Below are 21,526 nucleotides of genomic sequence, written 5' to 3'. Positions count from 1 at the left end.
TCTATGTATCCAAGAATAGTGAGCATTCTCCTTACATTATGATAAACATGTAAAAGCAAATTATGATAATACTTGCACTTGAGCTTGATGGTCACATTTTGGTAATATTCTATGTTGCAAATAGAAACACACGTTTCCAAAGATACGAACATACGTTTGCAAGCCCAAGTCAAGTATATTCATAAGCTATTAGAGAATTGTTTTTTTGATGTTTTGGTCCTTAATTATAATGTTTAATCTCTAATTGATAAATGTTTTTAGTTTTTGTATTTTAATAATGTTGTTAGCCTAATCCTTACCTATCTTACGACATAAAAAAATAATATTTATGTAAGAATTAATCGTGACTCTTACTTTTAGATGCCTAAAACTTGAAAAAAACAAGAAGATGAACTTGAGCTTGAAATTGGAGAAAGGAAAAAATACTTACTTGACTTTGTGATTCTTTAACTTAAAGGTGTGCTCCATAGCTCCAACAAAAGTTAAAAAACACCTACTTGACTGACCACTTAATTTTCGAACTAAAAGGTGTGCTTCATAGCTCTAACAAAACCAAAAAACAACAAAATATCATAAGTTAATCTTAACACAACTAGTAGACTTCCACTCCAACCGAGCAATTCATAGATTTCTAACATAAATTATATAAGGGAATCCTAACACCACTCCCCAACAATGGTGCCAATGATATTCACCCAATTGGTAACTCTTGATGCCTTGCACAAGGGAAAGAGGAAAGAAATGCAAGGATCAATGCTAAGGGTGTGGTGGAGAGCCGAGAAGCAAAAGCCAACCCCTTGTGAGGAAGCTAAAGGCTTCAAGGTTGCCACTGGCAGTGTCACTCTACTAGTGATTCCTTGATTGGTGAGAAGCAAAGAGGAAAGGAGCTATGGAGAGCTTAACCTCTATCTCAATGCCTTTGTGCATGCCCATAGGGTGGGAGAGATGGAAACAAGATAGAGAGGGAAGAACCAAGCTAGATGCAAGCCATTAGTACAAGAGCACAAGGGACACCTGAAACTCAAATTATGATGATGAGATTGTAACCTTTCTCATTACCTCAAAATATCTTATACACAAAGCCTTATATGTAAGGAATATCCAAGTGCCCAAAAGATAGTGGAGCTAATAACCTTGGCTATGTATATACATAAGTGATCAACCAACATTACACAAGTCGTAAGCTTAGGGATATCCCAAAAACAAATAACATGAAACGCTTGCTAAAATAAAACCACGGAAGAAGCATAATGATAACAAGCAGAATCGTAATAGGGCCTTTAAACCTAGTATTGCTAGCTTCTTCCGCATAAATCATGAACACGACCGTGGAAGGTCTCACTCACTCACACACACACACACACACACACACATATATATATGTCCAAGGTGCAAGATTAATTAAGGAGTCCAAGGTACAGTGGAGAAATACTGGTATGGATTCTGATAGCACACACTTTGAAGGATTGTTAAACAAACAAAAAGCTGATTTCAGAGGAATTTAGTGCCCTCTTAACAAACCTGTCTTCCCGGAAGGTCATGGAGTTGCTGCATGTGCGTGCGTGCGTGCGAAGTGAGTTGGTTATCGCAATGTCAAAGACCCCAAGGTTTGCCATGTGATGTTGAGCAGAGGCAACATTGTGTCCTTCCGCTACTCATCTCAATGGTTTACAAAATTTTATGGAGACGGTGGTTTTCAAAAAGGAGACCCATTTTAACGTTCAGGAGAGGAGAAGAAAATAACTAAGAAATAGACAATGAATCCCGCGACCAGGATCCCTCCGTAGACAAAAGCCTGAGAAGACTGAACAGGAGCAATGTGCTCTAATCTACAGCATTTCAGTCGGTCTTTTTCCCTCATCAGCATATGATCTACATACCTAATCACACGAACCAAGAACAGAATAACCTTCACTGAGAATACCATCATTGCTTTTTGTCTTTTCCTGCTAGAAATCCCCTTTCACGCTTTAATATTATGAACCAGTTTACTTTACTGAAGCCAGTATATACTTACTGTTGTGTATACATAGATGTTCTCAAGATTTCTGTTGAATTGCGGTGAGCATCTTGCAGCTGATGGTTATATAGCATGGCAGAGAGCTCCACTAACTGTTCCTCTAATTTCTGTGCAAAAAAGGGCAACAATTGCAAATTGCAATTCGAATGCAACCATCAGAAGAAATGATATGGTTTGTGTCTTAAGGCATCTGCAGAAACCAGGGCTTTGGCTTCCAGGTAAGCTGGTTTGAGCTTTGACCTTCCAAGGATTCAAAGCCCACCCGAAACCTCGGTTTGCCACTTTGTGGAACAGACTTTTACCCCACCTTTAAAAACCATGCAGAAAAAGCATCTTCACCAAAGAACAAATCTACAAAAAAGAAGAGCATTCAACACCCATACTTACATCGAGGTAGCCTTCCAGTCGTACAACAAGATCATGAGGTAAAGGTTCAGGCATATTAGTTGACTTTTTGTAGAGCTTATCAAGCCACAATTCAGGCGTTGACTTTTTTGTTAGGCTCTTGACAGGCTCTCCAAGTGGGGTTTTTAGGTGTTCTGAGGTGAATGCCTGTATGCTCTGTTCAGAAATGACAAAATAATTCCAATGTGCTTCACCAGGCCTAAAAGACGAAGGAAATCTGTTTGAAAGAACCATTGACACCCAATTGACAGCACTATGAACTTTAAGGGTGACCCAGTTCCCTATAACACATACATACCTCAGTCATATCTCGAACATTTCTGAGAGCTTTGTCAACTCGTGCATAGATGGCATTTCTCTGTGCACATTTTAATAGTCATAGTTATCGACACATGAAAACAGTAACAAAGCGACCTCTCACTGAAACGACTGCCTATGAGGAAGAAAGAAACCATGCCAGCTTCACATGTCAGCATAAGCTCCTAACATAAAAACTTGCAAACAAGTTCACTATGAAAATGTGTAAGTTAAGTTTGACTGAAGCTCTTGAACCATCCTTTAAGATGTTCCAACTTATGCCAACATACTATCTACAACATTAGAAACAAGGGTTTCATTTGTCAACTCAATGCAGATGCACAAACCGAGATGTAAATATGAAAAAGATTATTTTCATGCAACTAGGCAGTTTACACTTCAAGAATCCAAGCATACCAAACTATGTAAATGAACAAGAATTTTTTGTTTAATAAAGGCTTAAGCTCAAACTGCTTGGTAGTTCCAACTCATTTTCACACCATTCATGGCCTTCGTATTGGGAAATAGGGAGGGACACACATGGATCAAGTGACTTATGGCGGCTTATTGGTGTGGGTTAATGTGAAAGTCTATATTCAACAAAAATAATTAATAAGATTGAAACCCATACATCATGTTGTATTGCATTCACAATAAAAGGAACTCCAACATGAAAAATAGGCTCAAATGAGGCAACCGTGCGTTTCTTCTCTTTGGAAGTTTGATTCTACATTAATGCTTCTTCACATTGAAACTGCCAACTGATCTCCCGAGCATCTCATGCAAGATGAACACATAATAGGAAACTTGTAGATGATGATGCCACTGGCTCACCTCCCAACCATAGCTCCTGTGGAGCACCCCTGAGCTATGAGGCTAGATAAACACCATGACCACATTTGTCTAGTCATGGCGTCCCAACCACCATAGCCCACCCCAACAAGGTGTGCGGCTAGAGCTCAAAATCCAAGCCCTGCTTGGGTCTTGAGCCCCCTACACGGGCTGTACGCTTATGAGCCAAAAACTCACTTATATAGGCTTGTAATTTTGGAAGTTAATACTAAAAACTTCTCTGAATGCTTGTTGGTGTGTTATCGTCTCTTTCAACGACATTTCCATACCAGTGCTGATGCAGATTTTGCTGCGGAAGGCAGTGATGCCCAAATGCAAATGGTCTGACCTTCACCAAGTAAGGGCTGTTCACACCCAAAGAGGATGTCACACCAATTATCTCCGAAATACCCAACAATAAGGAGCTTGTAAAGCATCACAGGCTCTTTTTTCTTGTCCCAAATCTTTTATGCTAGGCTTTGTCTGAAAAAGCAGTTATATATGTAGCTGCAGGGCAAACTAGGAGTTGATGAGCACACTTTTTTTTTTCTTGTGGGCTGTGGAGTTGAACGTTATCTTGGCCTGCTGCCTGGCCTTGGAATTTACTATTGGGCATTCCCCCTCCTTTTCGAGTTTAGCCTCAGTGCCGCAAAGTTCTTCCTTGTGTTCAATTCAGCCTTTCTTGCTAAGATTAGCATCACGGCTAATCATCTCCCCCCCCCCCCCCCCCCCCCCCCGCGTGCGGGCAGGTGAACCATTAATTTTACATTAGCCAAGCTCACGACCTCTTCGCAGTGATTGAAAAAGATGCCAAAACAACCCCCATTGCCAAAATCTTTGAAGGAGCTGAGTTAGGGTTTCATGTGGGAGACATACACAGAGAAGAAGAGAGAGAGAGAGAGACTTGTGGGGATAAGTCAACTCACAGTATGAGTGTGTGACTCCCCTATCACACATGTATATTTGCTCTAGTACACATAGTGCACTTAGTACATTAAAAGTACTAAGTGTACTATGTACTATAAAACTTATGGGCTTGTACACACTACAAGGGTGGGCATAATGCCTTTACCCCAACAACCTCTCACTTAAAGGCAAAGTGCCCTTAAATGAAGGAAAAGAAAAATCAGCATGTACATGATAATATACAAGGCCATATCAAGGCTGAAACTGGCCTCATCCAATGCCCTTCAAGTGTCTGCAATGAGCAAATCGATCTGGAGGCAAACTCTTTGTCAACAGATCAGCTGGGTTGTCATCCGTATGAATCTTGACAAGCTGAATTTGCTTGTTCTCTATCACCTCTCTGATGAAGTGATACTTCACATCCACATGCTTCGTCTTTGCATGAAAGACAGGGTTCTTTGCCAACTGGATGGCACTCTGACTGTCACAATGCAACAATGGAATATCCCCTGTATAACCCAAATCAACCACTAATCGAGATAGCCATAATGCCTCCTTGCAAGCCTCTGTGGCTGCAATATACTCGGCCTCTGTAGTAGATAAGGCAGTGCACTTCTGCATCCTGGATATCCATGACACAGCACCTCCTGTGAATGACACATAGCCGGTAGTAGACTTCCGGTTATCTGGATGACCGGCATAATCCGAATCCGTGTAACCATGCACTAATGCATCCTGTTTGCCAAAGCATATGCACATATCCTGTGTGCCCTTCACGTATCTCATGACACCTTTCACTGCTTCCCAATGCTTCTTGCCAGGGTTGGCCATGTATCTACTAACCACTCCCACTGCAAATGCAATGTCCGGCCTGGTAGCAACCATGGCATACATGAGACTGCCACAAGCTGAAGCATACGGAATCTTGGCCATATCAGCCCTGCCACTGTCTGACTGTGGGCTGTCCATAGCACTGAGTTTCACATATGGAGGCAAAGGAGTACTAGTCTTCTTCCCCCCGTCCATATTGAACCTCTGCAAAACTTTGCCAATGTATTCCTTCTGAGACAAATACAACACATGCTGATTTCTGTCCCAAAGTATCCGCATACCCAAAATGTGATTTGCATCACCCAAATCCTTCATATCAAAGGTCTGATGCAGCCTCTTCTTCAAGGCATCCATCTCTTTACGAGATTTCCCAGCAATCAACATATCATCAACATACAAGATGAGGATCAATAGACTGCCATCCAAAGCTTTCTTGGTGTATAAGCAGTGATCTATGTCACTCCTCCTGAAATCCTGGGATTTCATTAATGTATCAAATTTATGATACCATTCCCTTGGTGCCTATTTGAGCCCATAAAGACTCTTTTTCAGCTTACATTAAGCTTCTCCTTTCCATTCACTGCATAACCCTCTGGCTGTTGCATATATATCTCCTCATGGAGATCACCGTGAAGAAAAGCAGTCTTCACATCCATCTGAATCAAATCCAGATCATCATGAGCAACCAAAGCTAATACAGCTCTAAGTGTGGTCATTTTGACCACTGGAGAGAAGATCTCATCAAAGTCCACACCATATTCCTGCTTGAAGCCCTTAGCCACTAACCTGGCTTTGTATCTTGGCTTTGCATCAGGTGCAACTTTGAGCCTGTAAACCCACTTGCATGGCAAAACCTTCTTGCCTGTAGGCAAATGCACCAACTTCCATGTTCCATTTTTGTGCAGAGAATCCATCTCTGACTTTATGGCACGCTCCCAAAGAGCCTTGTCTGCCCTCTGTAAAGCCTCCTTATAACATGAGGGCTCCCCACAGTCAGTGAGCATCAAGCAGTCAACCCCTGGAACAAACTTGTCAGGGGGTCTAGAGGGTCTTGTGGACCACCGTACCCAATGACCATCATTTGCAGGTTGCTGTCCAGCCTGCATATCACCTATTGGTGGCTCCTGTTCCATGCCATAAGGTTGAAAGATCATGCCCGGTATCTCCTCTAACTGTGGGATATCCATAGGGATATCTTCTGCCATCTCTGGCTGTCCATTTGGACCATTTTCAGCACCATTTAAGGGCTGGTTTTGATGCTGTAACGGCTGATTTACAGCCCTTGGTTGTTGTCCATGATGTCCATCATCATCAAAGATGACTCTGCCAGGCTCCTGTTGCCTTGCAGGCTCCTTATACATGCATGTTTCATCAAAAATGACATCATTGCTGCGTATAATCTTTCTATTCACTGGATCCCAAAGTCTATACCCCATTTCACCTCTGTCACCATATCCTAGGAATATGCATTTGTGAGACTTAGGATCAAGTTTGGTGCGTATTTCCCTGCGTATGTGCACGTACGCAACGCAACCAAACACTCTCAAGTGCTTGTATGACGGAGGCTTCCCTGTCCATACTTCCTTTGGTACTTTCCCACCAAGCCTCGTGTTAGGTGACCTATTTATAAGATGAACGGCTGTCATAACAGCTTCAGCCCAAAAACCATGAGGTAACGCAGCATGTGACAACATAGAACGGACCTTCTCCTGAATAGTCCTGTTCATCCTCTCTGCTGTCCCGTTTTGTGGAGGATCATAAGGAGTAGAGAGCTTCCTCTTGATGCCTTTAGCATCATAAAAGTCCTGAAACTGTTTGGACATATACTCTCCACCATTGTCGGAACGCAAAGCCTTCAGTGTTTTGCCTGTTTGATTCTCAACATGAGCAACAAACTTCTCAAACACTGAGAATGTATCACTCTTCAAACGAAGAGGATAAACCCACACCTTGCGTGTGGCATCATCAATAAAGGACACACAATATTTTGCCCCTCCCAAAGAAAGCCGAGGCATCTCACATACATCTGTATGCACAAGCTCTAACTGAGCATCTTTCTGTCCAAGAGCTTTCTTGTGGGGGCACTGGAGTTGCCTGCCATATATACAATGCTCACAAAACTGAAAACTTGAGAACTTTAGAGAAGGCAAGTAACCAAAACGAGACAATTGCTCCATTCCTTTGACACTCATGTGTCCCAACCGGCTATGCCACATAGAGATTTCCGGCAGCTCGGTTGCATTTACATTAGCATGGTGACAAACACCAGCATGCATGAAGTAAAGAGTGTCCACCTTAGAGCCTTTGGCAACAACCAGTGAGCCCTTACTAATCTTCCACTTTCCACGACCAAATGTGGTAACATAATCAGCATCATCAAGCTGTAGGTTCTTCTTGATCTCAGGCACATGCCTGACATCATGGAGCATAAACTGTGAGCCATCTGAAAACACAAGCCTCACATCACCTCTGCCAAGAATCTTGCATGCATGGTTGTCACCCAAATAAACTACTCCTTCATTGCCAGCAGTATACCTGACAAACAAGTCTCTGCAACCTGTGACATGAAAGGAGGCACCTGAATCAATGATCCATGAGTGCATACCATGACCATCTCCTCCAAGAAGTGAATGGGCATCAAGTGAAGACGTGAATAGGACTTCATCCTCACTGTCACCTGCATGTGACACATTGACTTCTTCAATCTTGACTCCACTTTTGCCCTTTGGCTTCATCTTTGTCTTTGTCTTTTCCTTTGCCCTTTTTCTTTTGATCATTCTTCCATTTGTAGCATTGCTTTTTGATATGTCCCTTCTTGCCACAATAATGGCATTCCAAGTCCTTTTTGGAGCGGGACTTGCTCCTTCCCCGTTCTTGGCTTTTACCCCTTTGCTGGGATCTCCCACGTGCATTCATTGCATTGGACTTTCCAACAGAGTTGTTCTTCCTGTTCATCTCCTCTTGAAGGAGAGCACCCTCCACATCTGCATATGACAGCATAGCATTTGAATTGCTAGTGGCTGTCCTGAATATGTCCCAACTTTCTGGCAAAGTGCATAAGAGAAAGGTGGCTTTGAACTCATCGTCCATTGCCAACTTTTGATTGATGACCTGACTGACAACACCATTAAACTCATTTAGATGGGCTGTCATAGACGCCCCTTCCTTCATTTGAAGACCTATGAGTTTCTTCAACCAATACACTTTGCTTGAGGCACTTTGCTGGGCATACAAGTCCTGCAATCTTTGCCACATTCCCCAAGCTGTCTTCTCTTCACGTATGCTGAAAAGTAAAGTGTCTGACACAGACAACATGATAGTGGATCTTGCTAGCTCATCCACATCTTCCCATTCTTCAGCAGTAAGAGAAGCGGGCATTACACCCCTTTCTTTGATGGGCTTGTGCTGCTTCTTCTGGAGCAACACATTATAGCACTGGGTTTGCCAAATGTCATAATTATGTGAGCCTTCAAGCTTCTTGATGTGAAGCAATGAAGAGCTCTCACCTGTGGTTGCCATAGCAATATGCAACCTGTCACAGTCAATGCCTGACTCTCTGCAAGATGTGCAAACACTGCACCAAAGCACACAAAGTGCTCACAGTTGTTCTCCCAAAGTTTATCTCCCACTGCGGAAGCATGAATGCAACTCTTCTCCCACTGAATGTGATAAAATCACCAAAATCTGGTTGCTGCAGATTTATGACAGCACCTTAGATGTGCTCTGTTCCCCTTCCAAAGTACTGTACAACAGTACTAAGTGCTCACCAATGATGTACCAAATCTGTACCGGCAAGTACAGCAGCTGAAAATGAACCTTTTCCTCACTCAAATCAATGTACAGCCATGCCAAAACTTGTACAAAGTTGTACCAAATCTGTACCAGCAAGTACAGTAGCAATAAATGCTCTCCTGGCTGTCCAAATGAGTGAAAATCAGACCTTGACAGTCCTCACCATTGCATACAACAGTCCCGGACAGAAATTGAGCAAAAGCCCCTTGACTGCAAGTGGATTTCTGAGGGTTCAAGGCATAAAAGTCTTCCCTGCTGCTTTGCCAAGCTCAACAAGCACAAAATCTTGAAAAGCCCCTTGATTCAGGATCAATTTCTGATCATGAATGGTACATTAATGCACATGAAGGCATCCAGAGTCTTCTGGCCACATATACATCCAATACATAAAACCAATACATAAAAGCCCCTTGATTTAATGGCACATTGAGTGCTTGACAGGCATCAACACATTGCCCAAAGCATCAAATGCCAGTGCCTGCATGCAAATCAACCCAATTGGCACAAAAGCCCTTTCATTTGCACTCGTGTCCCGGCCCCCCTATCCTTGTCAAGATGACCTCTACAGCCCAGGTGGTCACTGCCTCGATGGAGTGGGCTATACTTCCTGGAAGGCACGATGGCACGTCTGGGAATTTTCCCAAGACTGGATTAGAGGGGCCTTGTGCCTATATAGGGAGGCCCATAGCATAGTTTTGGCATGTGGGGGACATGGTGAGCATTTTCAGATTTCCTGCTCGATGCGGCAAGTATGCCCCCTCATAGCAGCAAAGGCTATGAGCAAGTTCATTCAGACTACCCCAAGAGTCTCGGGCCTCAGTTTGCCTCTACGCATAGAAAAAGAGCTACTGGACTGGAACTAGCAGATGAAACCACGATGTTTTTGGAGGCCTCAGATGCATGTCTTTGTGCCTTCCGGACAGCCTTGGAGGTGTTTTGTTTGGCAGCAGGAACCACCATTAATTGGCACAAGTCTATGGGATTTTGGATTAGTGATTCTCCGCAGGCAGATTGGGGTTTGGATGTGGGGTTCATTGGGATTGAGAGAGGATGCACTGCCAAATACCTTGGTTGCTAGGTTGGCATTGATATCTCCCCAGCACAACACTTTGCGCCTGTGCTCATGAGCATTAAAGTAAAACTTCAGCATTGGAGTAGCAAGAAGCTCGATTTGGTCCCCCTCTAGGGATGATTATGGACTCTTGGAGCCTCTGGTTATATGATGGGTGTCCTATCAGATACCTGCACTGCGACCCCGGTGAGTGGAAGTGGAGGGACGCTTTTACCCATGAAAAGCATGCCCTTCAGTTACACTAGAATACCAGACACCTGGTCTGGGACAAATCTGGAGAGTCCCTACTTGTAGACCTCATTGGGAGGCTTATAGGATCACCCTTAACATTTAGAGAGCTTTTTGGCAGAGATTATGGCACTCGTACAGGGAAACAAAGATTTCCTCTTTTATTTGGATTTCTTTACATGGTGGCCTTGCCACTAACCAGTTGAGATCGGTCATTGGAGCTAGCCAAGCTTGTCCAAGATGTGCAGGAGCTTCAGAGACAATCTACCATTGCTTATGAGAGTGCAGGGAGGCACAAAGGATTTGGATTGCAATAGCACACCATTTTGGAAGGATGAGGAGGGATGCCTAAATTTGTTTTTGTGCTATTTCTTGGTTGACATAGTCAGGCCCGCAGCTCAAGTTTGAAGGGAACGACAAAGATATGGTCATGCGGGTTACCCACAGAGTGGGTCAATGGTGCGATCTTCAAGACATAGCAGAGTCAAGCTACATATCACCAGCACAAAGATTAGACACTGCGTAGGAGATCATTGCTAGCATCATAGCCTGGCACGTTCAGAAGGCTAGATGCATGGAGGCCATGGAGGGCATTTTGGCTTATGATACACATTGCACTTGCAGCATCTGGTGTGATATTATCCACACGCTCATGGCCACTTGGGCCAGGCTTCAGGGATCTTCTAGGGCTGTAGAGAGAAAACATGGCCAGTTCATGAGAGAATCATGACATCTTTTCCACTGGGACCTTGTTGGCAGCACAAGGCACCAGATTGGTTAAGATTCCACACCCCCCCCCCCCCCCCCCCGCTTGATCTGAAATCTCCCTTCTTGTAGACTTTTTCATACTTAATAGAAGTCTCTTTTTCGGAGCTTGATTTGGCAAGTTAACCAAGTGCTGCTAGCCACTTCCTTGGTTTATCACTTCTTATTGGGTTCTCCATAGGGGATGCATTGGCAAATTAGGTTGCCTCATTCAGAATTTTCTCTCGTCAGGATTAGATGGCACAATACACACCAAAGCTAGAGTTGCTTGGGAAACCATTCCTACCCAAGCAAGAGGGGGGATTGAATATCATAGACCCAGAGGTGCCGTGTAAGGTGTTGCTTGCAAGATGATTGTCATAGGAATTCATCTTTGCACTCACCTAGAATAAACAACTGCTTTTGCCTTAGGTGCCGTGCTCGGCATAGGTTATAAACCAACCATTCCAAGGCATGCCATCTCTCTTTTAAATCCTCTTTCGAATACACCTTACAGCCTTTAAGCCTCATCAGAATTCCCACTCAGGAAGAGTTGGTATAAGTCATCGTGTTGTTTACGACAATGCGCTCCTTTCTTGCGGCGGCGAGTAAGGTACCGGTCAATCCGTTCAGCTTCACGCTTCTAGATTTGGCCACTAGCTAACTCACGCAAAAGATGTGCACATGTGATACGACATTCGTCGTCATATTAAAAATTTGGAGGAATGGTACTTGTGCAGGATTTGGTGGTGGACCAGTGGGTGTGTGGAAAAATGTCAATGGCAGATGTGTGGATGATTTATTGTGAGCTCTGAGGTGAGGGTGGTGGGGGGTGTAGATGGGTCTACATCCAAGTGACACTCATAGAGCTGATTTGCATAGATAAGATCACGATCATGGGTGAAATGGATTTGGGTGTGGTGTGAGACGGGTGATGCCTGTGGTGGGGTAGGTGGTGTGCAGATGAGGGTGAAGGCTGTAGTCGGCACCAGCAGGCATGGTGGGATGGTAAAGTCAGGTATTAGCGAAGCCAGTGATATACTCGGAGAGAGCTGTGTATGGAGACTCCCTCCACTCCTGTGGAGCATATCGTGAAGAATCCGGGAAGAAATAGCATATTGCCACATAGATGCATCTCGAGGCTGTAATCTGTAACCGAACCCACATGTAGCGGGCCTCCCCATCCCTCCTCACTATGCTAACCATGCGATGTACGTGTGTTCTAAATAAAATTGCTTCTACTCCTGATCCCCTCACCCCTCATGCTGTTCGGGTCTTCCCCCAGTAAGTTGACTCCCACAAGCCACTAGTATCCCGATACATGTAGTGATCCCCTTTCTTGGCTCTGCTGCATCTCTGTGTAGAAGATGATGTCCCGTCTTGTGAAAGTCTCCCTAAATCCCCAAATGTCTGACCACAAAGTCCCGTTGCAATTCCAGATTGCCATCCTCAGATGTGTGGTCCCATAGACCCCCGTGTCCCTATTTGGGACGTCTGTCTATTATGATGACCTTGCCATCTCTATAAACTGCCAACTTTTGCGCCTTACGGGCTTCAAGCACCTATGGCATGCTCATTTGCCTATGCGCCACCTGTGTGGGAGTGAGGTCATCACCAAGATAAATTTTCTCACCTTTGAGGGCTGCTCTATGATCCAAGAATACTTGCCGGCTGGTGGTATCCTTGAATTTGGGTAGTGGGCGGGCACATGTGGTGTCCTTACAACTTGCTCTCCAAGCATCCATATATGGTGTGCCTTCTATGCCCATTTTTTGACATAGTATGGTGGCGTCTGCCTTGGCAAACTCCCCTTCTTGCAGCCCAACCACACGCACATGTAAATCCCGAATCCCCCTTTTTTTATTCTCCTCAATCCTGTCATGAATAATAGTGGACATGTGTGGTGTCTTGTGTCTCTTGGTGACCTCTGTCCACTCCTCAACTTCTTTCTTCACTACTGAAGCCCACCCTCGTTCAATCTCTCCACAATGTCCTCCTGAAGCTTCACCTTGAGGTCTGCAACTTCAGACCTATATATCTCCATTCAGCCTGACAATCTCTTTCTCCACTGTCTAGCATGTTGTTCCTTCATCTTAGCCATCTTCTCTTGTATTTCTGTCATCTCCCGTATGTGGTGATCTTCTTGGATACTCAAAATTTCTTTCAACAGCCGTAGGCAGTCTTTGGTAAGCACATCGCATCCATTTGATTCTGTACTTGCATTGACTTGGGCATCAATCTTATCAAGCACTATTTCAATTCCCCTTGCAATCCATCCCACCTGCTCGATCTGGGCATTTTGGGCTTGGGCTACTTCTTGCCTTTCTCAAGTTTAGGCTCAAGGACACGGGTAACGACAGTAGCCGATGAAGAAAGGGTGGGAGTGGCTTTTCGTTGATGGTTCAACCATTATTCCGGGGTTGGGACAGACACTGTAGCAGAGTAGTGAAAGTGACGGAAGGCTGGGGGGCAGCGAATGAGAAGCAGATGCTGAGCAGAGGGCACACACAAAGCGTGACGGGAAAAAAAGAGATTAATCCTTGACTATGATTTTTTTTGAAATCATTTCTTGTTGCAAGAAAAAAAAGAGGCATAGAGGAAAAAAGAAAAAAGAGGTGAGAGAAAATAAAAAGGCAAGATTGCATCAAGGAAAAATAGAGAGAAAGCAAGATTTTTTTTTAATGAGCGTCTCCAAAAGACCCTAGGTGTTTATGACACTGAAAATGAGTACATATGATCCACGAACAACTGGACCCTAGAAACAGGAAAAAAAAAACATCCGCCAAATAAAACGGGTCTGTGTTCTATGTGAGCCCGTGGTTACAAAAAGAGAGTCAAAGCTCATCCTCCTCCTAAATGGTGTACTGTGTAGCAATGTCCACCTCTTGTGGCAATACATCTCTATAGGATTTGAAGATATCATGTATCTGCAGAAGCTAGTGGGTGGAGGGTCTAGATCTGTGGGGGCGGGGACGTTGGGCTTCGTGAGGAGATTGTACCCTCACTTTGGTGACTCCCTCGGTTCTCTCAAGAGGCTATGCCCTCCTCTCTCTTGTAACTCCCAGGTGCGTGACGCCAAAGGGTCACGGGCTCTGTTATGTAAGATCCCCCAAGATCTCTCTAAACACAAGCAACAAGATTAGTACCAAATAAAAGGCGCTTCCTAGCCATAGGTCCACGTCCCCCCCACCCCCCCCCCCCAAGCCCATAGGCTAAGGTTCCACCATGGATTGAGTCACAAGCAAGTCCTGGGCTTGCTGGCCTCCCACAACACTCTAAAGAGAGCTCAAAAGCACAATATAATCTCAATAGACTCACTCCACTCATATCGCCATAAGTCAGCCTATAAATATCTGTCAACTTAAATAATAACTTATAACTTTGATCCTCTATTAAACCCTTAGCCCATGTTATTCTAGCTTGTTGCACTAATCCAAAGGGTCCCCTAACCCAAGATTAGGCTCTCAAACCATGTGGAAAGCATCAGGTACGTAACATACTTCCCCACCTATGACATATCAAGATTAGGCTCTGAAACCATGTGGTTAGCATCAGGTACGTAACATACTTCCCCACCTATGACATACCCACTCTTGGAAATGAATTCGGGAAAGTCCAGCCACATCAGTCAACTGACTCCAAAATTAGCTTCACACATATCTACTCTTTCCACATAATTACATATATGGAACTAGCTTAGTCAAAAGCCACCGCTCCTACAAGACTATCTTTGTGGAAAAAAAGACAAAATCAAATCCAACTCAAGGTCATAAAAAGCCTAACAACCTACAACTCCTATGGAATTGGATAACCTGAAATCATGGAGACAATTATCCAAGCTAATCAATTACCTATCCATACTAGAATTGGGTAATTGCTCATACCTAGGGGATCTATCCCTACCCATAACTTTTGGATACTTTGAAAGACAAACGCATTCCCTCAGAAAATTTCCTTGGTAAACGCTCTCTACTAGTGTAAAACGGTGCTCTAACTTGAGCACTACTGATAGAAACCTACAATGCAACTTCATAAATCTGACGATAGGAGATGGCGTTTGTGTCTCCGCCAATTTCTTTCTCCAGGTCCCTCTCTACCAGACTCTTCCGATAGATACCGTTCACCTTCACAAGCTCCACGACGGGACACCACGTCACCAAATCGACCCATGAGATGGCTGCCACGTTACTGGCAAGAAGTGGTTGAGATGTTTTTCAACTCCATTTAGTGCGCATGCCATTGCCCTCTTGTGGTGGGAAGACCACCTTAGTGACCACTCCGTTAATTGTTAGAATGATTGCCGCAAGGCGGTTTGAAGCAATTTGTTCCTGTGGACTATTCCCATGAGCTTAAGCGGCGATGGGAGCCCTTTGCCAAGATGCAAGGTAAGTAGGTAACCAACTACTGACACATTTCTGGAAGCTTATGCTCATGCGATTGTCGATGGTTGGAACAAGTTGAGCATTTTGTGGATGGTTTGAAACCATCCTTACACGCAGATGTTTGTGGACATCAGCCTCGTGATCTCTAGGACATGGCTCGTCTTGCTATGACCCTCAAGACACACGAGAGTTCCAAGTTTGGGACCAATAGAGAGTCCAGCAACAAAAGGGCAAGGATATTCCTCAAGAAGAAGGCAGCGGGGAGTGACGTGGACACGACTCTCTCAGGTGGAGTTCTGAGCCAAGCGATTGGCTGGTCAATGTTTCAAGTGTGTCTCCACCAAGCATATTGTGAAAGATTATGCAAAGAATTTGAGTCATCGTTGTTAATCCCATTTTGGATTAACAAGTATGCTCCTCCAATTGAGGACATTAATAAGTTTCATGAAACGGCACTATAAAGTTGTACATTATGAGATATTAGCCACCCAAGGCCTAGTTAGATAAGTTTTGTGCGCCCAAGTGTGAATAAGGACCAAATGTATATAAGGCATTTTCTCATAATGAAAGACACAATCCCCCTTTGTGCTATAGAGAGCTCTTCCTTGTGTCTTGAGATAGATTGAGAGAGAGAGCATTCTACCATTGTGCCTCTTCTATGCTTGTATGATTCATGCTTGTGTGGAAGAGTGAGAGAGAGACTGCTTTATTCAACGGTGTGAGTGACTCTACGGTGACATCATGGAGGTGGAGCTTGGAGGTTTGGAGCTTAACCAGTGAGCTTGGAGGCCTCAAGGGACTCAAGTTCGAAGCATTGGTAAGTACTCTATGATAGTTGTGATCTATTGCTCATCCTTTAGGTGAACGCATTGAGTTCCCTCTTGGAGGTGTGGTAGCCCATAACATTTTTGGTGCCGCTGCGGGGGAAACACCTTCGTTTCTTCCTTCCTCTTGGAGTTTCAGCTCCCATTGCATAAGATTTATAATTGCCTTTGCATTCTGGTAGTGCATTGTGTAGGAAATGAATGGATAAGAATTGTGTGGAAGTAAAAAATCGTGTGAAATTGGTTGTGTTTGTTGTGTATATGTGTGGTGGAGTGGTCTTAGAATAGAGCTTCACTGTTTTTTCTAGCTAATTTTGATATTTGCATCATTGGAAGCATCAACGTGAATGAGCAGGTTGGTGTTCTTTTTTCCTCTTTTCCAAAAATCCACAAAAATCTAAAAAATAAGGAGCCATTGACTGTGCCTTGAACTTGTATTCCACTCCTTAGATGTGGCACAATCATTTTGTGAACGGTTGGATAAGTATTTTGCACCCAAAATCATAATAGTCGACACGGGAAGTTTCCACATGAAACTGCAAGAAAATGTTCACGCCGCGAACCGCTCTCGACATCAGCGCCGCAATTAACGCCGCAAATCACGAGATTACCTTGCCAAAAAATAGGTAACCTTATCCTAACACCTCTAATGCCACAAGGTCTAACAAAATCAAGAATCGTGAAGGTACAGAAATTCGTTTACGACGTGAACTATTTCAGAACTCTTCACGGTGTGAACCATGTTTTGTTCACGACATGAACCATTTTAGAAGACTTTCACGGCACGAACCCATTATTTTTCATGACATGAAGCCATATATTTTTACGACGTGAACTTTTCTTGCAAATTCACGGTTTAGTCCAATCCAACACATGAGTTTGGTATAGTCAGGTTAAGGCTACGAAGGTCTGGAAAGAAGTGACACCTACAACAAGGATAAGGAATTCTGACCTCAAGAGAAAAAAAAATTTTGAACACGTGAAAGTGCAAAAAAACATTCACGCCGTGAACTGTTTTCTACAATCTGACGGCCTTGAAAACAGATCGACAGAATCTGATCAAAACTTAACTGGGACATCCAAGTAGCTTATCAAATCATACATACATGCACTTAAGATCTGGAAAGCTCACCGGAGACAATCTTACACCTGACGATAGTGCATCAAATGACCCAGGCTCTTCCTGTAAAAAAAGTGCAAGTTCAGGTCACTCAGTGATGAGCACTCACTTGAGTGTCTTAAGGAACCTGACCGCCGTTGAAACTAGTAGTGAAGAGTCCATGAAAGAAGGCCTGAGGTACTCTGGGTTTGGGGAAGAGGAGAAACCACCCTCCCCAACCAGATCCAGTGGTATCATTGATATTGCCACGGGATTTTTTGTTCTCCAAACCAGTCATGACGAAGAAGTGTAATCTACAGGCATGGATCCATCAACCAGCGCTGGACTTGGTCCAAGACAAGAAGTGCCCATCTAAACATCAAATTCAAGGCTGTCGAACACCAGCACCCCCCGAATGAGACGAGACATGGAAAGTGCAGCCAGGACATGTCAAGTATTCCTCCCCACCTCAGAAGAAGTAGAGGTAGGTTCCCAATATTTGACACACATGCCTTCCCTACAACAGTTCCAGACAATGCATGCCTCTCATACTCATCACTCACCATCAACTGCTTTAGAGCACTAGAACACTTGTTAAGGGACCCCAACATGAGGAAGTTGTATCCGAAGCGAGTGAATACTTGCGTAAATCTCTAGAATGACTTCTTCCTGAACTCAGCCAGCAAGAAAGTGTGCCTGTAAAAGAAGGATACAATCTGGGTGGCTTGCTCTATGATGGGAGCAATCCAATCCAACTTCCAATGTCCTTGAGAAGATTGTTGAGGCAGTGCGCCATGCATACAGAAAATGTGATATGAGGAAACTTGTCACACAACAATTTGTCAGCTGCCTTGTTCGCATTCTCTCCATCAGCTACAAAGTGGATCACTTTCTCTTCACCCACTGCTTGTACGGCTGCTGACCACTCTTGGAAGAATGCTTCTGCACTTTTCCCTGTCTCGGACGCATCATGTGATGAGATGAAGTAAGACTGCCCTCTGGAATAGGCAATGACATCATGAATGGATCTAGACCGAGTGTCGCTCTAGCCATTTGAAATAAGTGTGATGCTATTCCTGTCCCAAGAGGACCTAACAATCTGTGTTGCTGCAGCAACTGTGCCCTTCTCCTTCGCTAGTAAGGTGGTTCTCAATGCCTCCGATGATGGATGAGTGTAGGTGGATCCATACTCTGTAATCTTGTGCACCATGTCCTTGAAGTAGAAGCTAGGAGCAACCTGAAAGGCAATGGCATCATGGTAGAAGAAGCTCGCAACACTACCATCCACCTCCTCCTCCTTCTTTGGGTCTCATCTACTCTAAAGTGTACTCTGCCTGGAGCGAACAATACCCCTCACGCCCACTGCTGGTGGTGGTGCACCAAATGGACTTACAGTGGGTCCCAAAAATGATGGCATTCCACCAAATGAAGACCTAGTTTTTTAAAAATACACTTACTGATTCAAATTTATTGATTGTGGAAGACCAAGTTGAGAAGTGCCTTGCTCCGACTTCAGCCTTGCTCCAGAAGGGGAGAGAGGGAGGGAAAGAGAGAAAGGGGGGGAGAGAGGAATGTGCTAGAGCTTTGGGATTTCAATCTCAGCTCTAGGGACTTGTGTACAAGTACACTGTATAAAACAAGCAGTGTACTATAGCTTATATGGTGTGGTGTTGACTCTTGAGACAAGTTGCAAGTAGCTCTGCAAGGAGAGCAATGGAGAGGAAGCAACGAGCAGGAAGCGAAGGCCATCAACGCACGTTTTTTTCTCAACGGACATCGCATGCGTTACAAGCGGGCCAGTCATCGTTTTTTTGGTTTTATTTATGCCACGTAGGCAACCAACCTCAGCGAATTATTTTGGACGGAACCTTACGTTTTGTTTTGGGCGGAAAAAATGCCACGTAGGCAACGTCGAGCAGCCCCCCGTTTCTGGCTGTTTCCCTATTTCGGGGCACCGTTTTTCTCGTTTTGTGTGACTATGGTGGTAACTGATGGAGCCCGGTGGCAGACCTGCACAATATCAAACAAAAGGAAATGGAATCAATGACAGATTGTGTGTCTCGACTTAAGCACTTAACTTCAAGGTGCAAACTACGGGAGAGGTTAACTGATGATCAGTCATTGCCTTGCTTCTGGAGAGAGGTTAGAGACCACAAGATGCATGATTATCTAGTACTAGCCCAACCAACCACTCTAGATGCATGTTGCGAATTGGCAATTGAATATGAAGAGAATATGCTGGAATTGCCGCAACCGGAAGATGTCAGAACATCTTCAGCAACTACGACTTCTCGTGCCTCGGGTCACCAATAAAATTGGAACTCAGAGCAAGCAAGTCGAGAACATGACTGTGGACGAGCTCAAGAACGCAATACTAGAGAAATTGAAGATAAAGGAGGGAAGAGAAGCATTTGGGCATGGGCATAACCATCTTTACCCCCGTAGGGAATTGGTGGTGTGCTCTGTGCAGATTTTTTTTTTCCCAAAAAGAAGACTTCTATTAAGTATAAAAAAATTTTACAAAATGGAGATTTCACACCGGTGGAGATCTCAACCAATCAGGAGCCCTGTGCTGCTAATAGGATCCCAAATGAGAGGACATGAAAAAGATACCAATGTCCCACTCTCTCATAAACTGGCCGCGCTTCCTCTCCGCAACCCTCGAAGATCCCTGGATTCTGGCCCAGGTAGCCATGATGGTGTGAATAATATCACTCCAAATCCTGCAAAGACACTGAGAAACAAGAACGGCAGTACCCTCAATGGCCTCGGTGCATCTAGCCTTCCAGATATTCCAGGCTGAGATGCTAGCAATAATCTCCCAAGAACTGTCTAACCTCTGTGCCGGTGGAACAAAGTGTGAAAGTGGCAAATCCTGAAGACAACACTACATAGCAACTCCTTGCCTAACCATAATGTCAGTCCCCTCGAATCTCAGCCGAGGCCCAGACTGTGTCAACCAAATGATAGAACCAAAAGAAATGATAGCATCCCTCTTAATCCTACCAAAGAGGTGTGCAATCGCAAACCAAACCCTCTATGCTTCCCTGCATTCCCATAAACAATGGTAAACTGACTCCGAAGCTCCTACACATCTAGGGCATGCTGGGCAAGCACCAATAACTGACCTCCATTGATTGGTGGCCAGACCACCATGAAGAGAAACCCAGATAAAGGAGGAAATCTGTGGCTTCCTATAAGAATGCCACAATCTCTGCCAAAAAACCCTCTGAATGTTAGTCGAAATGCCATAAGATTCCCAATGGGGTCTAAGATTAGGGACACTCTGAATGTGTCCCAAGATAAGATGTCTGGCATTCCGCACTGTATAACTGAAAAAAGGCATGCTTTTCAAGGGGTTAAAAGCATCCTTCCACACCCATTCACCGAGGTCCCAATGTAAATGTCTGATAGGGCAGCCACCATACAACCAAAGGCTAACACTCTCTGTGATCATCCCTTGGGGGGGGGGGGGGGGTGTCAACAAAGACGTGCTTCCCTAACTTGCCAACAACTCTGACTGGACGAATCTGGGGGCCCTCAATAAGGTCCTGCGCGTCACATCTATCCAACTGCCATCCATCCTGTACAGAAAAAAAGACCGGTACATCATCCTCCCTAGGCAAGGGGAGACCCATAACTTGAAGAGGAACACCTGTCCCAGAAAAAACCCCAAACCAAGAATGATGACGATCTTCCAAGAAAGATCCAGTAATCCAGTGGTTGGGAATGGCTGCATCAATCTCTGCAATCCTCCGACTAGAGCCTCTCAAATGCTGCATGAGATCCAATCTCTGTACCTCGGTGAGGCTCTGAAACCTCTTCCAAGCCAACACTGCAGGGCAAAGGGTCTCCCAGCCAGCCCAAAGAATATGCATAGCTGCCCCAAGAGGCCTACCATGCACATCTAAGATCACGTCATTCCACAGAATGGGCTGCCAATTAACTTCCTCCGTTGAACACGGGGGGATGAGTACCAAAAAACTCCTCAGGCAGTCCCAAGCCCGTAGGAGGGACCTAACCAGGGGGGATGAAGGGGAGCGGTGAAGTGCATCCGAAAAAATAAAGCGTGAGCTGAGAGTCCAGTCAACTCCG

The 21,526-nt window shown here is 44.5% G+C and overlaps 1 protein-coding gene across 1 annotated transcript in view; it reads right to left on the bottom strand.

Annotated features, from left to right (window-relative positions):
* Nucleotides 1-1,381: 1,381 nt before the first annotated feature.
* The window catches only part of LOC147602564 (uncharacterized), a 135,934-nt gene continuing 115,789 nt past the window's right edge, over nucleotides 1,382-21,526 (bottom strand). Inside the window, exons 13-16 of the mRNA XM_086797887.1 lie at nucleotides 2,724-2,783; nucleotides 2,408-2,581; nucleotides 2,018-2,127; nucleotides 1,382-1,880 (exon numbers count right to left, since the gene is read on the bottom strand). Of these exons, the coding sequence (XP_086654013.1) occupies nucleotides 1,715-1,880; nucleotides 2,018-2,127; nucleotides 2,408-2,581; nucleotides 2,724-2,783 (510 nt within the window). The 3' untranslated portion in view covers nucleotides 1,382-1,714. The remainder of the gene's footprint in view (nucleotides 1,881-2,017; nucleotides 2,128-2,407; nucleotides 2,582-2,723; nucleotides 2,784-21,526) is intronic.

Source organism: Cibotium barometz, unplaced genomic scaffold (assembly GCF_041138505.1).
Source record: "Cibotium barometz isolate CiBa-2024 unplaced genomic scaffold, ASM4113850v1 ctg488, whole genome shotgun sequence".
Lineage (NCBI taxonomy): Eukaryota > Viridiplantae > Streptophyta > Polypodiopsida > Cyatheales > Cibotiaceae > Cibotium > Cibotium barometz.
The sequence above is the reverse complement of the archived record's forward strand: the minus strand, read 5'-3'. Positions and strand labels throughout refer to the sequence as shown.